Source organism: Pyrgilauda ruficollis, unplaced genomic scaffold (assembly GCF_017590135.1).
Source record: "Pyrgilauda ruficollis isolate IOZ18807 unplaced genomic scaffold, ASM1759013v1 scaffold60, whole genome shotgun sequence".
NCBI lineage: Eukaryota > Metazoa > Chordata > Aves > Passeriformes > Passeridae > Pyrgilauda > Pyrgilauda ruficollis.
The window spans coordinates 1,957,994-1,976,329 of NW_024527711.1; the positions used below are offsets into that span (position 1 = coordinate 1,957,994).

The window sequence follows — 18,336 nt, forward strand, 5'->3', positions numbered from 1 at the left end:
CTGGCAGTGGTAGGGAGCGACAGACCTTCCTTTCTCAGTTCCCAGCCCTTCACCACGGCATGGCACCTGCACACACCAGTGTTACACCTGACCCTGTGAGGTCTCATCCCTGATAGTGACTTTAATTAGTGTTATCCTACTTCCAATTAATATTGAAAATAACAAAAATAAGGAAGCCTTCCTCTTATCTACTGCTTTTAAATTGACCATCACAGTCCAGAGGGGCAACTTTGCCTGCATAAACTGAAACAATGTTTTGGCCTTCTAATTGATTAGTGACTTATTTCATTTGACCAAATATTGGTATACTAACAACTAAGCACTCAGCCTTTAATAAGATGAACATTTATCAGATTACACAGCAAAATATCACTTTGACTAATAAAGTTGCCCCATCTGCTTGAAACAAGTATTTTGTCGATGTACTTGACTATGGATTTCTTGAATTTCTTTTTCATTGAACATGTAAAAGCAATAGTTTAATTTTAAAAATTACTACAATTTCAATGCATTTATTCTGCAAACATCATGCCTAAATTGTCACTAACTTTTATGTACACTTAATACAAGGGAACCTACTGGGAGCCAGGCTTCAGCCTGACTGATGCATGTGTGATTGCACTGGGTTATATTTTGCAACAGATTTTGTTCTGTAGGAAGACCTCTGGACTCTAGCAATCTTTCATTTTATCTTTTGTAGAGAAATTAAAGCCTGCACACCAGGACAAGTTTTCTGCTCGCAGATAGCAAAATGGAATTGGCATACAGGAATAATCTTTTTGATTTTAAAAACTGGACTGCATTTTTACCATGACACCTGACATTTACTTCAAATGCACAGTGGTCTGCCTCCTGGGTTTGAGAAATCTCATTGATTTTTAGAGAGATAATGTAGGACAGTTAATATACTCTTCAGCTCTATAAGGAATATGATTATTCCTGTCTGCTTGTTCATTTATCCTTTGTCTCACATAATCACTTATCTCTCTTCCCTGTTTCAGAAGGTATATTATTTACATGCTAATAATCAAAATAAATCCTGAAAACTGCGTCTCTGTACCACCTGCTACACCCAGCACAGACAACTCCATACTAGAAAGGCTTGCTTTGCATCTTGCTTTTCAAAACTATTGGCTCCATATTGAAACACTGTTGTAAAAACTATTACTTACAGCATTCAATAGCTCTATTTACCATGAATGGTCCAGCTTTACAGTTTGTAAACAAAGCTGGATGAGATGGAACTGGTAAGAGGCAATAGAATTGCATTACCAGGAGACAGGAAGTATTCAAATGCCCAGAGAACACCTAAAAATAGCAGTGCCTCTAAGCCATGTTTGGAAATATCAATACACAGGCTGCTAGCAGCAAGCATCTCAAATTACTTTATAGAAGACACTTATGAAACAAAAACCATTCTGTAATATCTGTCCCATTCAGAATAAAAATTCTTATCCTTAGTCATGGCTCAAATGCTGTTTATTTATGTATAAATATTTTTAAATATATTTCAGATGCTCAGACATATTTCTAAGTCAAAAAGACTCAATCAAATAGGTTGAAATCCCCATTTCTAAGAGTTGGCTGGTAGCATACAGAATTCAATTTAGTGGGGATGCCAAAAGCAGAGAGAATAGCTGTCAAACATTACTAACATTAAAGCTTTGTGTGCTAGTATGGCAGGATTTAAAAAAAAAAACAAGGGCTGTTTTCAACCAATATTTTTTCTATTTTGGATAGTCACAGCTAAGATTGTTCATTAAAATCACTTCAAAAAACTCAAAATGACAATATTTTCAAATTCTAACATTAGAGTTTTCTTGGTTTTTAAACCATGAAAATAAAACATTAGGGAAGTTGCTAATGATGACCTCCAGCACCTCTGAAGTTCATGCCTTTATACACAGAATAAATCTGTACAACTCACGTACAGTTATTACACTGTGAAGAATATATGGTTTGAATATATTGGAAAAAAGATCTTTAAAGATGTCTTTATTTTTCCCACCTGGCCATTAATTTTGTTGCTGGACATGAAGTCCATAAAAGCCCTCTCTAATAAAAAATGAAATGGTTTTACATGTTCATCTACCACTTTGTTGAAAAAAAAAGCTAATCAAATTCTTTAAAAATCTATTCTGGCCAGCTCTGTTATCACATATTCAACAGGGTAGAAAGGACTAAATGCCAGCAAATGCAATTCCCTCTGTATTTCTTTAACCCTCCCAAATTTAATTTTTCATTCATAGGACCCAATAATTATATCACTTCAGTGACTCCACAGTGAGTCAGAGAGAGCCAGCATGCAGGGTACAAATGTCAGCATGTGCCAGGGATGCCTTGCAGGTAAAGCAGCTGTTTAAAAAGTGCATCTCAAAACCAATATAGTGATTCTCCTAAATATAGGATTTTACTGATCGGAACACCGTTGCTAAAGGAGAAAAATAACTTTGTTTTGACCTCAAATTCTATTAGCTGTAAACATAGCAGCATGGACTCCACAAAAACATTAGAATAAATTGAGCTTTAACATAATGAAATATTTAGAGTTCAGCTGATTACTCATTTCTGCTCAGCAGTGGAATAGGCTACCAGTCCCACTTTCCTATGTGAAATGAAATATGATGCAGTGTAAGTTGATTGGTAATAATTACAAGCTGATGCTCTTCTACCTCCTGAACAACAGGAGACCTGCGACATCAATTGCAGATTTTCTGTACTGTAACGATTCACACACAATATATGCAAGTTGTCAGTGTGGCTAGTACATATTCTGCAATTTATCTAAAAATTCATTTAAAAAGATTGGTTTCCAGATTTAAGTAGGAGTTTAAAGCTACAGGATGATTCCTGAATTGGTCCTGTAGACCAAGCCAGAGACACCATAATAAAATTTCCTTCCTTAAATCTCAACTGAGCAAATTATTTTTTTCTCCCCCTCCTTTTTTACCACCAAATTGTTCTTGAAGCTCAGTTTTATTTCAAACATCAATTTATTCATGAGACGATTTGAAGAAGAGTCAGGGAAATTTATTATGACTCCTTGGATTAGAGAGATAAAGAAATCTAGAAGGAGAGTGTTTAAGCACTGAGACTGCTAGTCCAGGGTTTGAGCAATCTCCAGGTTTTTGACAGTCACAGCTTCACTGGACGAGACCCTGAACAACCTGATCTACCTTAAAATTGGTCCTGTTTTGAGCATAATGGCTGAATGATGATTAAGGCTTTATTTATAGAACTATCTTCCAGATGACAGCCCTTGAGCCACATGCACTTTTCCTGCATAATTCCATTATTCAATCTAACTTTCAATGACTAATTACCATAGCTGTTTTACATATTTTAAATAATCATATTTTAAAATCATAGATCTAGATAAGAAATGGAAAATTTTGACTTTCGAGAAAACTATTTCAGACTTCACTTAGGACAGGATTATTTACACTGTGACCAATTTATTTTCTGACTGCACCACAGTAAATTGTAATAGAAACTAAAAGACAATAACATGACATCTTTCCTCTGTGGAAACTTTATAGTCTCCCTTTTATCACAAGGAAGAAAAGCTTTGAAATATGAACTAAGAGCAGCCAATGATAGGTTATTACCCATGCCTACAGAGTTCCACATTTATATGGGAGGGAATAAAAAAGAATTGACATTTTTTAGACTATGCCAATTAGTGCAAACAAAATCTGTGTTCCTGTGTTAAATAGCAGCCTTTCTAATACTGTAAAGATGCAAGAATATTGTCGTAATTGTGAATTATTCACATTTTACACCAATGTCTTAATTAAAATTGAGGCAGCTGTGCACCCAGAGCTGCGTGCTACGTTTAACACACTCATGTACACAGATATTCACCAGCACAGGGCTAATATTTTCTTTCAGTACTTCTTCATCCTTAGTTTTGGACACTGGTTTGTCAAAAAGAACTCATGCATACATTAAGAAAACAGAGTAAGACTTCACTGGGCTTTTCCATGATAAGTGGGAAGATTTTACAGCTAACACAAGTAAATATTAACACCAGTCAAGTGAGATGAATTGAAGAAATGGCATTCAATATATCTCCATGACAGATATTCTTATCTCCATGAAAACCAAACCTCTCAGCGGAAGTACCAAGAAAGGATCAGCACGAATTTGAAACTTCATTGCTTCATCTCACAGACTGAAACACCGTGCTGTGCAAACCCACACCTACTGAACAGCTCTGTGTGTGTGGGTAGCTCAGTGGTACCTGACACCTCTACGGCAGCTTCAACAGAGAATGATCTTACCCTTCCACAGAAATGGTCCGCTGCAAGCTCACTGTGGGTGGACGCGTTGCAGTGCTGTGCTGGGAATGACTGTTCGGCCAAGGAAGAATAAAGAAAAGCATTTGTTAAAGAAATAGAAGCTTCTCTCTTGCTCATATTGTATCTAGCATCTTAGCTAATGGCAAAATAGATACAACAATCGGATTGTCTTACACGTGTCTAAAGCATTTTGACTTCAGTGGTGCTCATCTGTTCAAAAAGGGCTTAATTGAATGATCTCTCTTGTTTAAATTCAGCTTTCATTTCTCATTAAGAGCAGAAAATGAAGATAATAACTCCCCCTTATCTTTCCTACTCATTTTTAAAATACATATAGATTCACACAAAGAGTTTAGTACTTTAAAATAACTTAAATGCTAATTATTTCACTAAATATACTAAACATACAATGCAAATTTAATTTCAGAGCAAAAGGTAAAACACCAAATGATAATGTAATCAATCTAATTCTCAGTGCTTCTCAGTAAAAGAGAACATGCATCCTTAGAATTGCACCTTGGCATAACTTCAACACTAGTTCTATCAGATTTTCAGCAGCTTGAGTCTTTCCACTTGGATTTTTATTAATCTAGGACACAACATTTGGGAAAAAAAACATGGTATTTTTTCTTTTGCAAAACACAGACTCTCTGAAAAAAAAAAATTTTTATTGATTTTGAGTTCTAATGTGTTATACTGACATGACTAAGAAACGTGAATTTTCATATGTTATACTGATATGACTAAGAAATCTGAATTGCAATAATTATATTAAAAATACACAGTATGTGCTAATTTCAGTATTATAGTATAGTAGAATAGTATTGTAAATACAAATGGATGAAACAGAGCATCAGACACAGGCAGTTTTCTGATAATAAATTGTACTCCTTATCCAAGACATCCTGTTTAAATAAGATATTAAAAAGCAGAAGCATCTGGGTGTATTTTCTGATTAGTTTAAATGACTACAGCACATAGTGAGGCCCAGTATTAATAATGCAAAGTACACAATAAAAATAAATCTTTATGTCAGTTTTATATCATTGATTCTAATAACTGAAGACTGTCTTGCTTTCAAGATTTGCAAATATCTCAAGCTGCTTGTTCAGAAGCAACACAACTTATTTTCAATAAAAGCACTTCATTTGACATTAGTGAGCAACACATCAATTTTACATGAATTTCATCCTGCAGCATAGAGCATAGTAAATACTGTCTGACACAAAAGATGCCTTTTTTTTTTTTTTTTTGTGTAGCTCATGGAGTTGTGATGCCTATCACTGGACAAAAGTCCTACTGCTTCTCAGTATCTTCTGTTGTGACAATTACGAATTATGCTCATTTTATGTTAGTAAAGTATTCATCCCTATTGAGAAGGCTTCAGAAGGTTTGTGGAAAAGTATTTCCCCTTCTAAGAAGAGTTGCAGAGCCTTTTATCAGTTTCATAGCAAACTTAGGAGTTTCATGAGTTTCTGGGATCATAGTATGAACAGAATATCTGAGTGGGACAAACACTGCAGAATATTATATGAATATTGGTTAAAATTTCACATTAAGTTTGCATGTACAAGGAACTTTACACCCCACTGCTGCCAAGTGAGGGGCTCATCTATCTGCAATATTCCATCTACTAGAAACCTTTTCCATTCCTAGGGATTTATGACACAGTATTCAAATGAGCCCTCACCTTCTTTCATAAAAATAGTTCAGAACTTGTGATATGAACACTCATTTTCTTTTACATAATTATAAAAATCAAGTTTGATGCTTGATATAAGCTTGTGCCTTCTAAGGTATCATTGTCAATATAATGACACCTTAAAGTCTAAAATGCAATTTAGTCATTGCTCGACACAAGTTGCTATTGGAGACAGAATAATAGTCTGATATGATTCCTAACTGACTTATTGAAAAGATAATCTCCTGGTGAATTCTATCAAACTGATGGAACCAGCAGAAAGAAGCTGATTTCATCACATGCTTAATACACTTGTGCAGTTGCCATGTCTTTTGCAGCACAGAAGAAATAAAGGTTTCCGCTTCCAACACTTTCTGTGATGAATGCCTAAACATATCCCTACTGAGATATGTAAGCAGCATGGTTTTAAACTGACAGATCAAAGTATTTGGAGTTTGACATTTAGGCTTACAAAAATTCTACCATTTCTCTGAAATTATACAGAATGAACCTCCTACTAGTTTTAATAATATAAAGTAACAATATTTCCATATACTACCCAGTACTACAGCCACACAAGACAGATTTTCCCTGAAGAAAAGAATTTTACATCCTGTAAAAGACCAATTTTAACTTAAATCCATTTTATTTTAGTTCATTGAGACATGGGGAATATACTGTTCTTGTAGGACAATTCATAAGAGTGAAGAAACAAAGAATGAGATTGTAAATTAATAACAAGGGGCAAAACTGGGAGCAAAGAATCCAACGTCTCTTTTTAATGGATCTAAATTGCTTTTTGTTTTAAACTTATTTCTCAGGCAAGGTGAACCATTTCATGGCTTCATTAAGTAATAAAAATAGAGCAGCTTGGTGTTCACATATTTTTAAAAATGTTTGTAATGAAAATAATCTTATCAGTAAGTATTACAGAAACAAAAAAGTGAGTAGCCAGTCTCCTTAGCTTTAATTCTCTTCTAGGTCAAGAAAGCTCTGAAGGCACTTTTGCTGTGTGGGTGATGCTGAATCTGGAGGCAGCATCATAAACCCTTTTTTCCCCACAGGGATCAGATGAACCACCACCTTTTCCTTCCCAAATGATACCTCCACTGATACACAATACGCCAGTGAAACACCTGTCTGGATGAAACAATCATGTTAGGGAAATATTTATTGTGTGTTAAACTTCCGTAATGCAAAAATATGGAAAAACCACCAGGGTCTGACAGGGACGACTGCATGATGCTCAAATCAGTTCATCCCAAAGCCTGCCTATTGCCAGTAGAAGAAATAAGAAGGTTGTTGCAATCCTAAATTTTTCCTCTTCTCTTTCATTTAGATAAAACCAAGACACATTGTCTTTGCAAAGAGAGCACTAGAAAAGTCATTAGCTTTCCTCTCTCAACCCTCAACCTCTATCAACAAAGAACAGCTGTCCTCTCTTTGCTATAGCCCTGATTTAGGAACTCTTTTGTTTTCATGTATCTTTATTCTGACAAGTCAAAACTGACAGCATTGAAGTTATTTGCTTCCTAAGTCCATTGACCTGCAACTTCTCATAAAGATGCAGCGAAGCAGCCGTGGCACAGGCTGGGCAGAGACCTCTCTGAACACTGGCTTTGGAGCAGCTATTCTTCAGCTCCCAATTCTGAAACTGCCACCCAGAAGAAAAATATACAAACTCCATTTGTCTATCAATATGTTCTCTGCAGGAAAAAAAAAAAAGTCCAAAACAAACAACAAAACCAAACCCATACTAGAGCTCTGAGTTATTTGTCATTCACAATACTAAAACAAAAAAGAGTGATAAATGTAATATTAAAAAATTCCACTGGAGACCAGGGAAGGCAATGCTAATACTGTTTGTTTTTATGATGTATTCTCAGCATGTTGTTTCTTATGTCAAGGATTGAAGGTAGCACTGCAGTTGTTTATAAAGCTTTTAAGCCTTTGATTTGATGGATGTAAGAGTTTAGGAAGGCAACATGCTTTAATTCCATTAATGTGGAGTTTTAATTCAGCTCAGTGAAGTGAAACCAGCTTTTCCTGATGCTGCCAACAGCTAAACTCCTAACTTAAATGAGTTTTTGCACTCCTGTGGGATTAATTAGAAGACCAGAGATTGCTTTTTTTTGGCATTAATTTAATCTCAGCTACAAACGGTTTGATAATATCCAGTACTGACAGTTACTGACCCATATTAGAAGTGTCAAACTAACCAGACAGTCTCCCATCAAAGGCAAACAGGAAACTTCAGGGAATAGGACATTCAACCCTGCTACGTTCAGATCACCCTCAGGTAACAAAGCCAGACATGAGATGTAGTGCTGTTTCCATGCACAGGCACATGCAGTGAGGATTTTAGCAACATAACTCAATTTTTAAAATGGCATCTGTAAAATAGCATTGCTAGGCTAAATAGCTACTCATTGGAAAACAGAAAAGTAACAAAATGAAGGATTAGGCTGTCACTCTGCCTACAAATATATAGAATAAGCCCACACTACATCTCTATTCAGGTTCTCTGAGGTAATTTCACTGCACAACTAAAGTAAAAAAGGTTGCTAACTTATTCCTCCATCCCTGCCTGCCTCCCTTCCCGAAACAGTGTTCACAAAGAAGTGGTTAGCCACATTCTGTGACCTGAAGTATTTGAGTTACTGCAGCTCTAAACTAGCATCATTTAGCAATAAGGAAGAATGCAACGTGGAGCTGTGACTCAGAGGAATGCTTCAGCTCCTGGAATAAAGCTAATTATCACCTTTGTTAGCGGTGTGCCCAAGTCAGGTACCTGATCTTCAAAGTAGTGAAACATCCACTGACTTCAAATCTACTTCCTTATGGCTGAGGTAATTGCAGGAGATAATGATTACCTTTAAAATATAAAAAACTTGCTTTTCTGAGAGGGTTTGTTCTTTCAGTTTGAGATACAAGAGTATGTAAAACAGCAGAAGAGGTTTAGAATGATGTGGGGGGAACTGAAAGTAATTAGGCATGCTGTTTAAAGGAGTAGAGTGGAGAGGATATATTTTTTAAGCAGTTTCACATGTAAAGTTTACATGTAGGGTAAATACAGACAAAGTATTTTGAAGAACTCAGCATTGAGTAAATTAGAGATAGTGAGTGAAAACAGTTAGAAAAAACCTAATCCAATCCTAAGTGATTGTGTTTCTTGTTCATATCTTCATATTTTGGACAAACTTTTGGGTCTTTAGAAATGGGATGCCTAAATCTCCACAGCATTCCAAGACATTGTATTTCTGTTAAAAGAAAAAGTAAGCTTAAGTCTTCTATCAGCCTTAGTCATAATACTACTGTTGTTATTATTGCTATCATTATTATTTATGATACTATAATGATTATGAGGAATTATAAAGCTCCTTCTGGGAGCTGAAATACTCCCTGATGAAGTTAGTTTGAAAATTATACCAGCTGAGGACTGAGGTTTACATGGCAAAATACTTAGAAGTGAAAAAACATAGAGGTGTGTAGGAGAAAAAAGGGATAATGGCAGAACAAAAATCCAACACTCTCAGTTACTTAAACAGTATTGGATGGAAATGATCCATGAACATAACACCTGATTTTGTCTCTAACTGCAGCTGTGAAGAGGACATAAATAGTGCTATTTTCATGAATTTAAATAGGCAACGTTGGTTCAGAACCTGCAGGGAACTTCCCATGGCCTCCCAATTACCTGCAGCTCGCGGTACCCAGTACCACGCCCAGTACAGTGCTGGGTTTGCAGCTCCCCATGGAGAAGGCAGCTGTCACCCTCCTTCCTATTCTTTGGCATGATGCTTATGCACTTCCACATCACTAATGATTTTTGCCATTCACTCAAATGTGGTACCTCATCTTCTGTTACTGTCACTTCTAATTCTCCCCAGCACTAGGGCTGTCACCCTGTACTGCTCAGGGAAAGCAGGTACTGAAATTAGGAGTGAAGCTGAGTCCAGAAAGAAGAGAAAGGTTGGGGGAAGGTGTTTTAAGGTTTGGTTTTATTTCTCACTACCCTACTACGATTTAATTGAATTACTTTCACTGAGTTGAGCCTGCTTTGCCTGTGATGGTGACTGATCTCTCCCTAGAAAGCAAGAATACACACATACATATATTCTTTCACAGGGAGTGTGTAGCACAGTTTCCATCAGCAGCTGCTCTGTGGCAGCTGCAACACCCAGCACTCACCATAAGCCCCACTTCTGATGGATTTCTAGAGCTGTGCATGGCTTCCATAATGAAACACATTATTGCACTCAAACCTCATTAGGAATCCAGGCAAGTAACAACTAAAGTATGTGCACCAAATTTCCTCTGCAGTTTAAGCAAATGTCAAAAGGCATTAGGAAAGACTTGAAAAATGGGTCCACATTTAAGGAACTTTGGCAAAACTTTGATGGAAATCAAGAGATAACTCAGCAGTTTTAGGAAAATTCATATAGGCATAATAGGAAGGATCATGTAAGATTTGTAATCCAGAAATACAAAATGGCACATCAGATTCTTTTAAACAGTTGCATTGTGGGGGAAGGCAGAAGAGGAAAAAGTAAATTATTGGGTAAGTTTTTCAGTAAGAAAACTGCTTCTATTGTCTAAAGGAAAAGCTCATCTATTCAATAGTCTGTGAATACATGATAAATTTTGAAATATTGTAAACTAGTAAATTATTCCTAACAATGCTAACAGGCAGCTAGCCTTGAGTCTCAAAAAGTGTTAAGACCAGAATTTTTAGATGACTTGTTTTATTACTGTCAATAGAATTGAAGGAAATCCATTTTTGTCAAAATAAAATTTTGTGGGAGATATGTACTCAATAAGAGCGTTAGAAAACAAATGCTTAAGCAGACACTTAAAAAAATCTGGAAAACCTCACATTTTCATGTACTTTTCCATCACAGTCCACAGAAGTTCATCTAAAGCTAGGAATTCCACTTAAAAGACCATTGAGAGCTCCCTTTCAGGAATCAGAGACTCCTAATTCCAATCCAGGATGCAAAAAAAGGGAGCATAATGCTCTGTCAGAGCAATTTTGTCATTAACAAAAATGAACCTTTTTTGCACTTAAGATGACACTTCAAAAACATAGGACTTTTGTACTACATCTGCTTATTTTTTAAAGGGTAGGGAAATCACAGATAAATAAACCTAATGACAGACTTAAAATAACATCAACCCCATTAAACTAATTTGCAAAGTTTCTATCCTTCTCCCACCAAAGAAAAACAAGTACATAACATTCTTCTTATGCTGGAGTCATTGCACTAAATTTTACTCATTTAAGATAAAGTATATGGAAATTAAAAGTGATTTAAAACAGCAATGACATACTGTCTGATGGGAAACCATACCATGACATTATTAAACATTTCTATGTGTTGTGAGATTCTGTATCATTATATTTGAATTATAATAAAAAAAAAACTACAGAAATTTAAGTTTAATATTGTGTAAGACCAAGCTCATTTTCTCTGTACTTAATAACCTTCACGTGTGCATTGCACTGAATTACAGGGAAGGAGTACATTCAGTTTTCAGAGAAGTGGCTCATTAGAACAAATCAGGACATCACAGAAAAGAGTATTAACTTACAATTTGAAATTTATCAGAAAAGCACAGTCCATATTGCAGTTACTCCTGACACTGTGTTTACTGCACCTGTGTGATACCTTCTGATAATGTTATCCCTCCTATCTGGATATACATTATCTCTCTTCAAGCTAGGAATATGGGTTGAATATGTATTTTTTTTTTAACAGAGCAGAGGTGAGAATGCAATCCTACATAAGCAGCTATTTAGTCTCACTTCCTCTGTCATTCAAAGCAGCCCAGCATGCAAGTGTGCATGTGCAGCTATACCAAGCACAAACCCAACAATCCTAGAAAAAATACACAAAGAGAAAAAAGCAAACGCAGAAATAACACAATGCACATAAACAACATTCCAACAGGATAAGGACAAACAGCAGGGAATGGCAATTTGAAAATGCAGAAGTATAAAGACTGTATTTTCAAAATGAAAGGTGAATAGTAAAGCAAGTCAACAGTTTAAGCTCTTCTGCTTCTAATCTCATCTGATCTACATGAAGCATGATTTTTGAATCTTTTTAATCAACAGAAGTTGGATTTAGCATTTCATGGGAAACATTGAGTGTCTTCTACCATGGGGTCTAGTGATGAAGTATACACTAAAACTAGACCTGAAAAAAAATTAAAACTGTATTAATTTTTCTCATTCTGGTTACTCCCAGTGGAAGTATGAGGCATAAGCATCTCCCAGAGAAGATGACTGTAATGTTACCTAACCACATTAGTAATTAATTTTGCCTGGCTTTAATTATAGGCCCTAGACTGGATTAGATGAATGATGATATACTATTTATTTATATGTTTCATTATGTCAATCCTTATATTCATAAACTGACATATAAACCACCATTTATTTAAAGATGGTTATTAAATTCAATCTTTGAAGAGATATTTAGCTAATTAGGAGAGAATTGTGAAAGGAATTTATGAAGACTTTGACTCTACGCCTGTGGTAGTCATTAGGGTGAATTGTTTAGTTAAAAACTTGATAGATAAACTATTTTATTAAAACATTGGAAAGTGGTTTTAAAAGGTTTCCAAAATTAGCAAGCATGTATACATGACTGAGCTGATACACAGTCAATTTTTGATCCTTCTGGTGACTAATTTAACATCACTAAGATAAAATAGCGTAAGTCCTGAACAAAAGCCTAAGCTTCCTCTGATAAACTTTAAAAGTATTTCTTATAGGTTAGGGATCATTCCTTATAATTACAATCTTCTCATCAGTGAGCCAGAAAACCCAAGGATCTTGGGTTATTTCAAGGTTACTTTACTATAAAGACACTGCCATGTTTCTTCTACGGTCATGTTTCATTTCTTAAACCAAGAGTTTCATCTAGAAGTAAGTCTCTCTTTTCTGCTACCAACTAAATATTTCCCTCTGCACGTACTATTGTGCTTTGGTTTGATTGTTTTGGCCAGAACCAGTTGCACTGCATCCACTGAAATTTAAAATACTGCTGATACTGCTGTTTAAGAGAAAACATCTGAATCACAGGCAGGGATGCACAAGGAAACACGAATCAATCAACACAAATGGTCACAGTTGGATTTATACCAACAAGTCATCTAAACTTAACTAGCACTAAATCAGAATTCTATTGGTTTTTAGCACTGTAAAAAGAAAGCCATGAGGAAGCTATTTTGGAACATGAGTATCTTGTGTCCATATTTATCCTGTGCACATGAACTGAGCTATCATTGCAGCATTTTGCTTCAGCTCTCCATGTGTTATTTCTGAAGAGAAAGCAGTTCTGCTGAAAACCTATGAGTACCTGAAATTAATTAACACTTCCCATACGAAATATGGATTAATTAGATGATAGAAAAAAATTATGGAGGATAAGCCCATGCATTGAATGGTCATCCATATTTTGAAATCTTGTATTCACAAGATTTGCAGGAAATTCCATAGGTTCTTGTGTTCAGAATTCTTTTGATACACTATTCCAAGTTACACCTCTCTTCCAACATACCAGGGAAGTCTACTATTACAGAAAATACCTGTTCAAATAATAACATTTTTTAACCAGTGGAATTCTACAAATACAGTTTGGTAAATACACACCAAGAAACCCAGTGAAGGTTCTGTTACTTATGACCTCTGGATATAAAAATGAGAACTTTTGTACCTGAGTTAATTGCAATGGTTTCATTCTTGTTTTATTCTTCTGGGTCAAAGACAGGCCTGGGTACATTCTACACCTTTAAAGCATCAAAACTTGTATCTGATTATTAAAACTATCATAACAATGTAGCTGCAGAATCCTTTTACATACAAACCAGAGATTGCTTCCCATCAGTCCCAACTATAAAGGTGGAAGCAGAATGTGTCAATTAGTTCTGGAAAAGAGTAATTATTTCAATTTATGTATTTCACTGGTGGCAACCCAGACCTGTTTCTTACAGTAAATGTTACGATATGCACATTTCCAATTGAGAATAGAGGTAAAACTGTCAGCATTTTAAAAAAGAAAATGCAATGTATTTTTTCTCACATCACACTTCATCTTATTCTCTACATAGCGACTGGTCTAAGCCTTAAGAGACGAAATGCTAATATCATTTTAAATGAATGTATAAGGACCTCTTTTAATTAATTTTGCTTTTCTTGTTAGAAATAGAAAGGGTCTTTACAATACTACCAATTCCTGGATATTGGTTAATCAGTCTATCAATCAACACCTTTTTACACTGATTGATTTTATAACTCAAATGAAGATCTGTCAGTTTTTCAAAAAGAGAATTACACTGATTTACATTCATATGTACACTACTAAAATTTGAAGTTGCACAAGGTACTCCGGATTTGTATTCTTTGTTTGTTGTTCCTTTTGGCAAGTGAGTCTGAAATTTCCTAACCTCACAGGGGATTTTTTGTTAGGACCTTAGTAAAGCTATTTAGTTTCTCCATTTGCCATCTCCTAGTCTCTAAGATAACAAAGTTACATGACATGTCCAGACTCTCACAGTGATTGGAATAATATTAAGGTAGACAAGATTAAAGCTGTGTGCAAGCTGAAGAAATCTTATAATTTTCCAAGCTGCATCAATGTTGCATTTCTGTTAATTGAAACAAATTAAATTATTTATTTCATTTTAAAGTGGTAATGCAAGAATAGTAGAACTGGAAAATTTAAACATGAAAGAAATTAAAGAAACCCAGTGTGAAAATATCACAGCATATACTATTTTACTGAAGAGCATATTTACTTTGGTTTATAAAAATCTCCCTTCTTATTATATTAGTGGTTACTTAGAACCACAACTTTGTATTGCAGCATTGTGTTTTAAAGTTTATTGATAAACAACAGTCCATGCTGCTTGATTTAACTCAACATCAAATAGATTTACCATTCCAATTATTTGCCATGTGATGCTATTTTTAAGAAGGATACACAGCAGTACATTTTAACAGAGGAAGGCTTTTGAGAAATAGTTGTTGTGATGCTACGAAAAATGATGTCATGTGCTGTGGCACCCAGCCTCAACATGAAAACTGCTCATAGAATTGTGTTGCCATGTTATTCTTGGTTTAACTCTAACAAAGTCATGTAATTCTCCTGTGTTTGCTGAGATATAATTTGGTTTTAGTATTGTAATGATCTGCCTTTGCAGACACCTGCTGCCTAATCCCACTTTTGTCAAAACATAAAACTCTAGTCTTCCAATTAATTCAAATCACTATGGTATTGTACAAGAAAAAAAAAAGAAAAGTAAGGAAAAATAATCAGTTGAACATGATTTCTGTATTGTTACCATTGTCAGAAAGGTTTGAATCTTTGATATTTTGTTCCAAAGAACAATCTGAGTACCCTAGCTGAAAGACCTATTCTTGTAATCTATGGCATACCAATGTGAATGGTAATTGTTGAGTGATGATTACATGAAGTACCTTGGAAACCAGGCAAAATCCATTAGGAAAAATGCACTCAAATTTCCATTATGAGTAAAGTTCCTCTCTTTACACATTTCCCTTTCTAAATCCTGTGGACATACCAACGAGGAGAAGTTTCATTTGAGTCTCAGTATTCTAGGCAGCACCTATGATTTCAAAGACACTCATGAATTCATCCCCTACTTCAGGTGTCTTTGTAAGACATTAATTCTTATAGACTTCGACTGAAGGATAATAAATCAAATGATTGTAAAGGTTTGATTGGAAAAATGAACAACCTTCACTCATACTGCTGAATCTGAAATGTCAAAATTGAATTCTCTTCTGCATGGTGCAATGACAGCATTAGGTGAGTTTGTATCCTAACCAAACCTGTATTACTTCTGCTTCCAACACAGCCACGCTCTTACCACAGACACTACACAAGTCCTCCTACCTGCAACTCTTAGTCATGGTACCTTGAATAGGCTCCGAGTTCTGATTATAGTTTACGCAGCCTTCATCAGATCAGTAGCTGAACTGTCTACACGTTGCTGACTATGCCCAAGTCAGCTATTAATCAGTGTAGGCATGTACTGGCAGCAGGTTATTCTGCTTCATCAGCTAACCCACCTGGGCTGGAACCAGCTTGGGACCTCGGTGCTGCATTGGGCTGCACGGGGCACTGTACTACCAGTGAGTAGTAGCAAGTGGTATTTGGCTTCCCTGCTGAGTACTCCACCCATGTGGGCTTCAGTGCAGCTCAGGAGCACATCCTAACGTGCCTTCTTCCTACACTATGATGGCTTCACTCTGCTATTCAGGAAAGCTAGATTGCAGATACAGTCATTACTATTTAGAACTCAGCTGCTAGAGTTGTATTCTTTTCCCTTCTTCCCACTTCATAAGTGTAGTGATTTCAACATCATAAAAGCAAGAATTATAATGATCCTGAAAAGATAAAGCAAACTACTCCAATTATCTGTGAAACGATGCATTATCTGCATGGAGTATGGAAATATTCTAGAATAAAACACTGCCTATGCATCTCCCCGGGGACTGTGAAGTTTCTCTTCCTGTATTTCCTCAAAAATATTGAACTTTTAAATTTTTAAAGTCAAACTAAAAGTTCCTCTTCCATTTGTCAGCTAAAAAATGTATTTTAATATTTTGTCACTTTCACTGACCTTGCTTTTTCTGTAGTAACAGTAGTAGTTTTATGCACTATAAGCATTATTAAAAAAATCTGATAAAGTAGTTGCTTCTGGTGCTGTTCTTTAAAAATGAAATAAAAACCTTTTAAAGAATTAATTCTTTTAAATCCCAAAACATTAACAAATTCTACATACAAATTTACAATGACAACTTGGCTAAATTTAAGTTCAACCCAGAAAGGTCAGTTGCATAACTAGACCTTTAAAAAATTCAGGGATGTTTAGAGCTTGTAACTCTTTCTGCATACTAAATGCACATTTCTTTTTTTCTTTTCTTTCTTGGCAGAACAAAAAGAAAACCTCCCCCCAATGACTTCATATTGATATGGCAGCTTATAATCCCTATGGCTTATGATGAACTCCTATGTCAATGTGTCCCACTATTGCAAATTGGCATTGAGTATCTCTGCATGTGTGCATATGGTTTATCAAGGGCAGCTTCTTTCCTGGCCTTTTCAATGTTTCCTACCAAAACTCAAGCTCAGGATTTTGCATTTCTCATGTACTTCTGTGTAATAAATAAGCATCCATCTTTCTGCTCCCCCTTTTCTCTGTTCCCTGCCCACCCCTTACTACTTCTCAAATTAACACTCTTAAGAAATTATGTTGAAGTACAGTAAATGTGTAACTCACACTGTCAAAAATTTTAACTCTGAATCTCCCCTCTTCTCTTTTTCAGTTTCAAAATGAGATTTCAGTACTGTCAAATCCCCAGGAATTTTAGTTCAGGTCCCAAGGTCCTCCAGGAGGTAGTAGTAAGAAACGGACTCTCTCTTTTGCAGACATTGATAATCAGTAAATTCAGAATAGCTTTCATTTGTTGTGTTGGTCACACAAATGACTTTGTCATTTCCTACAGACACACACTTTCAGAATATTGAACTAACATGAAAAAATTACGGTGCAAATTTGTCAGAGAAGCCATGGAGTTGGAAGAGAAACCTATTGGAAATAGGCATAATCCTAGTGTGCTCGGATAACATAAATTATCCTTCAAACTCTGAATGCATATTCTGAACTGAAATGGAATCTACAACAGCAATTTTTGAGATTTAAAGTCATATTTAGATCTCACTTTAGGTTATATCATTAGCAGATAACAAAATAAAAAAAGCAAAAAATCAAATAATTTTCCAGTAATCACAAGATAATTTTGGTGGTCAAAAACACAGCACACCTCTAACCCCCAAATCCCACAGTGATAGCTTTTAAAATATTTTTTTGTGAAGGACTGAGTTACTGTTTCTCACACTAAACAGGAAAGTGAGAAAATATTGAGATGAATGAACTGGAGTGAAATAGCTTTAATTAAAAAGTTACAGGGGGGTGGTAAAGGGCTCTAGCAAGTATATGCTCAGGCTCCTTTCTGTTTGAAAGATGAAGAGAAGGAAAATTCAATAACCAAACTGAGATATGGAGCAAAACTGTCGGTGTTTGCAAAGCAAGTGCTTGCCAAACCACGGAATTTAAATGGAGATTCTTGCCTATAGATCTTTGGCCTGTATTACACTGGTTCAAATTTCACTTTTAAAATGTAATTTAGGCACTTCCAAATCTGTGTCTTACTGGAAGTCAGTTGGACTAACTCATGAGATTATCTGAAAACCCATCTTTTATTTTATGACAGTCAATTCTCTCACAAATGTAGATTTATTTCCATCAAAATGGATT

General features: G+C 35.5%; 1 protein-coding gene across 5 annotated transcripts in view; it reads right to left on the bottom strand.

Moving 5' to 3' along the window:
• DLG2 (discs large MAGUK scaffold protein 2) overlaps window positions 1–18,336 on the bottom strand; it is a 973,962-nt gene that overhangs the window by 215,328 nt on the left and 740,298 nt on the right. For all 5 annotated transcript variants that reach the window (XM_041483662.1, XM_041483665.1, XM_041483666.1 and 2 more), the window contains one exon: window positions 4,284–4,352. In XM_041483662.1, coding sequence (XP_041339596.1) covers window positions 4,284–4,352 — 69 coding nt within the window. The remainder of the gene's footprint in view (window positions 1–4,283; window positions 4,353–18,336) is intronic.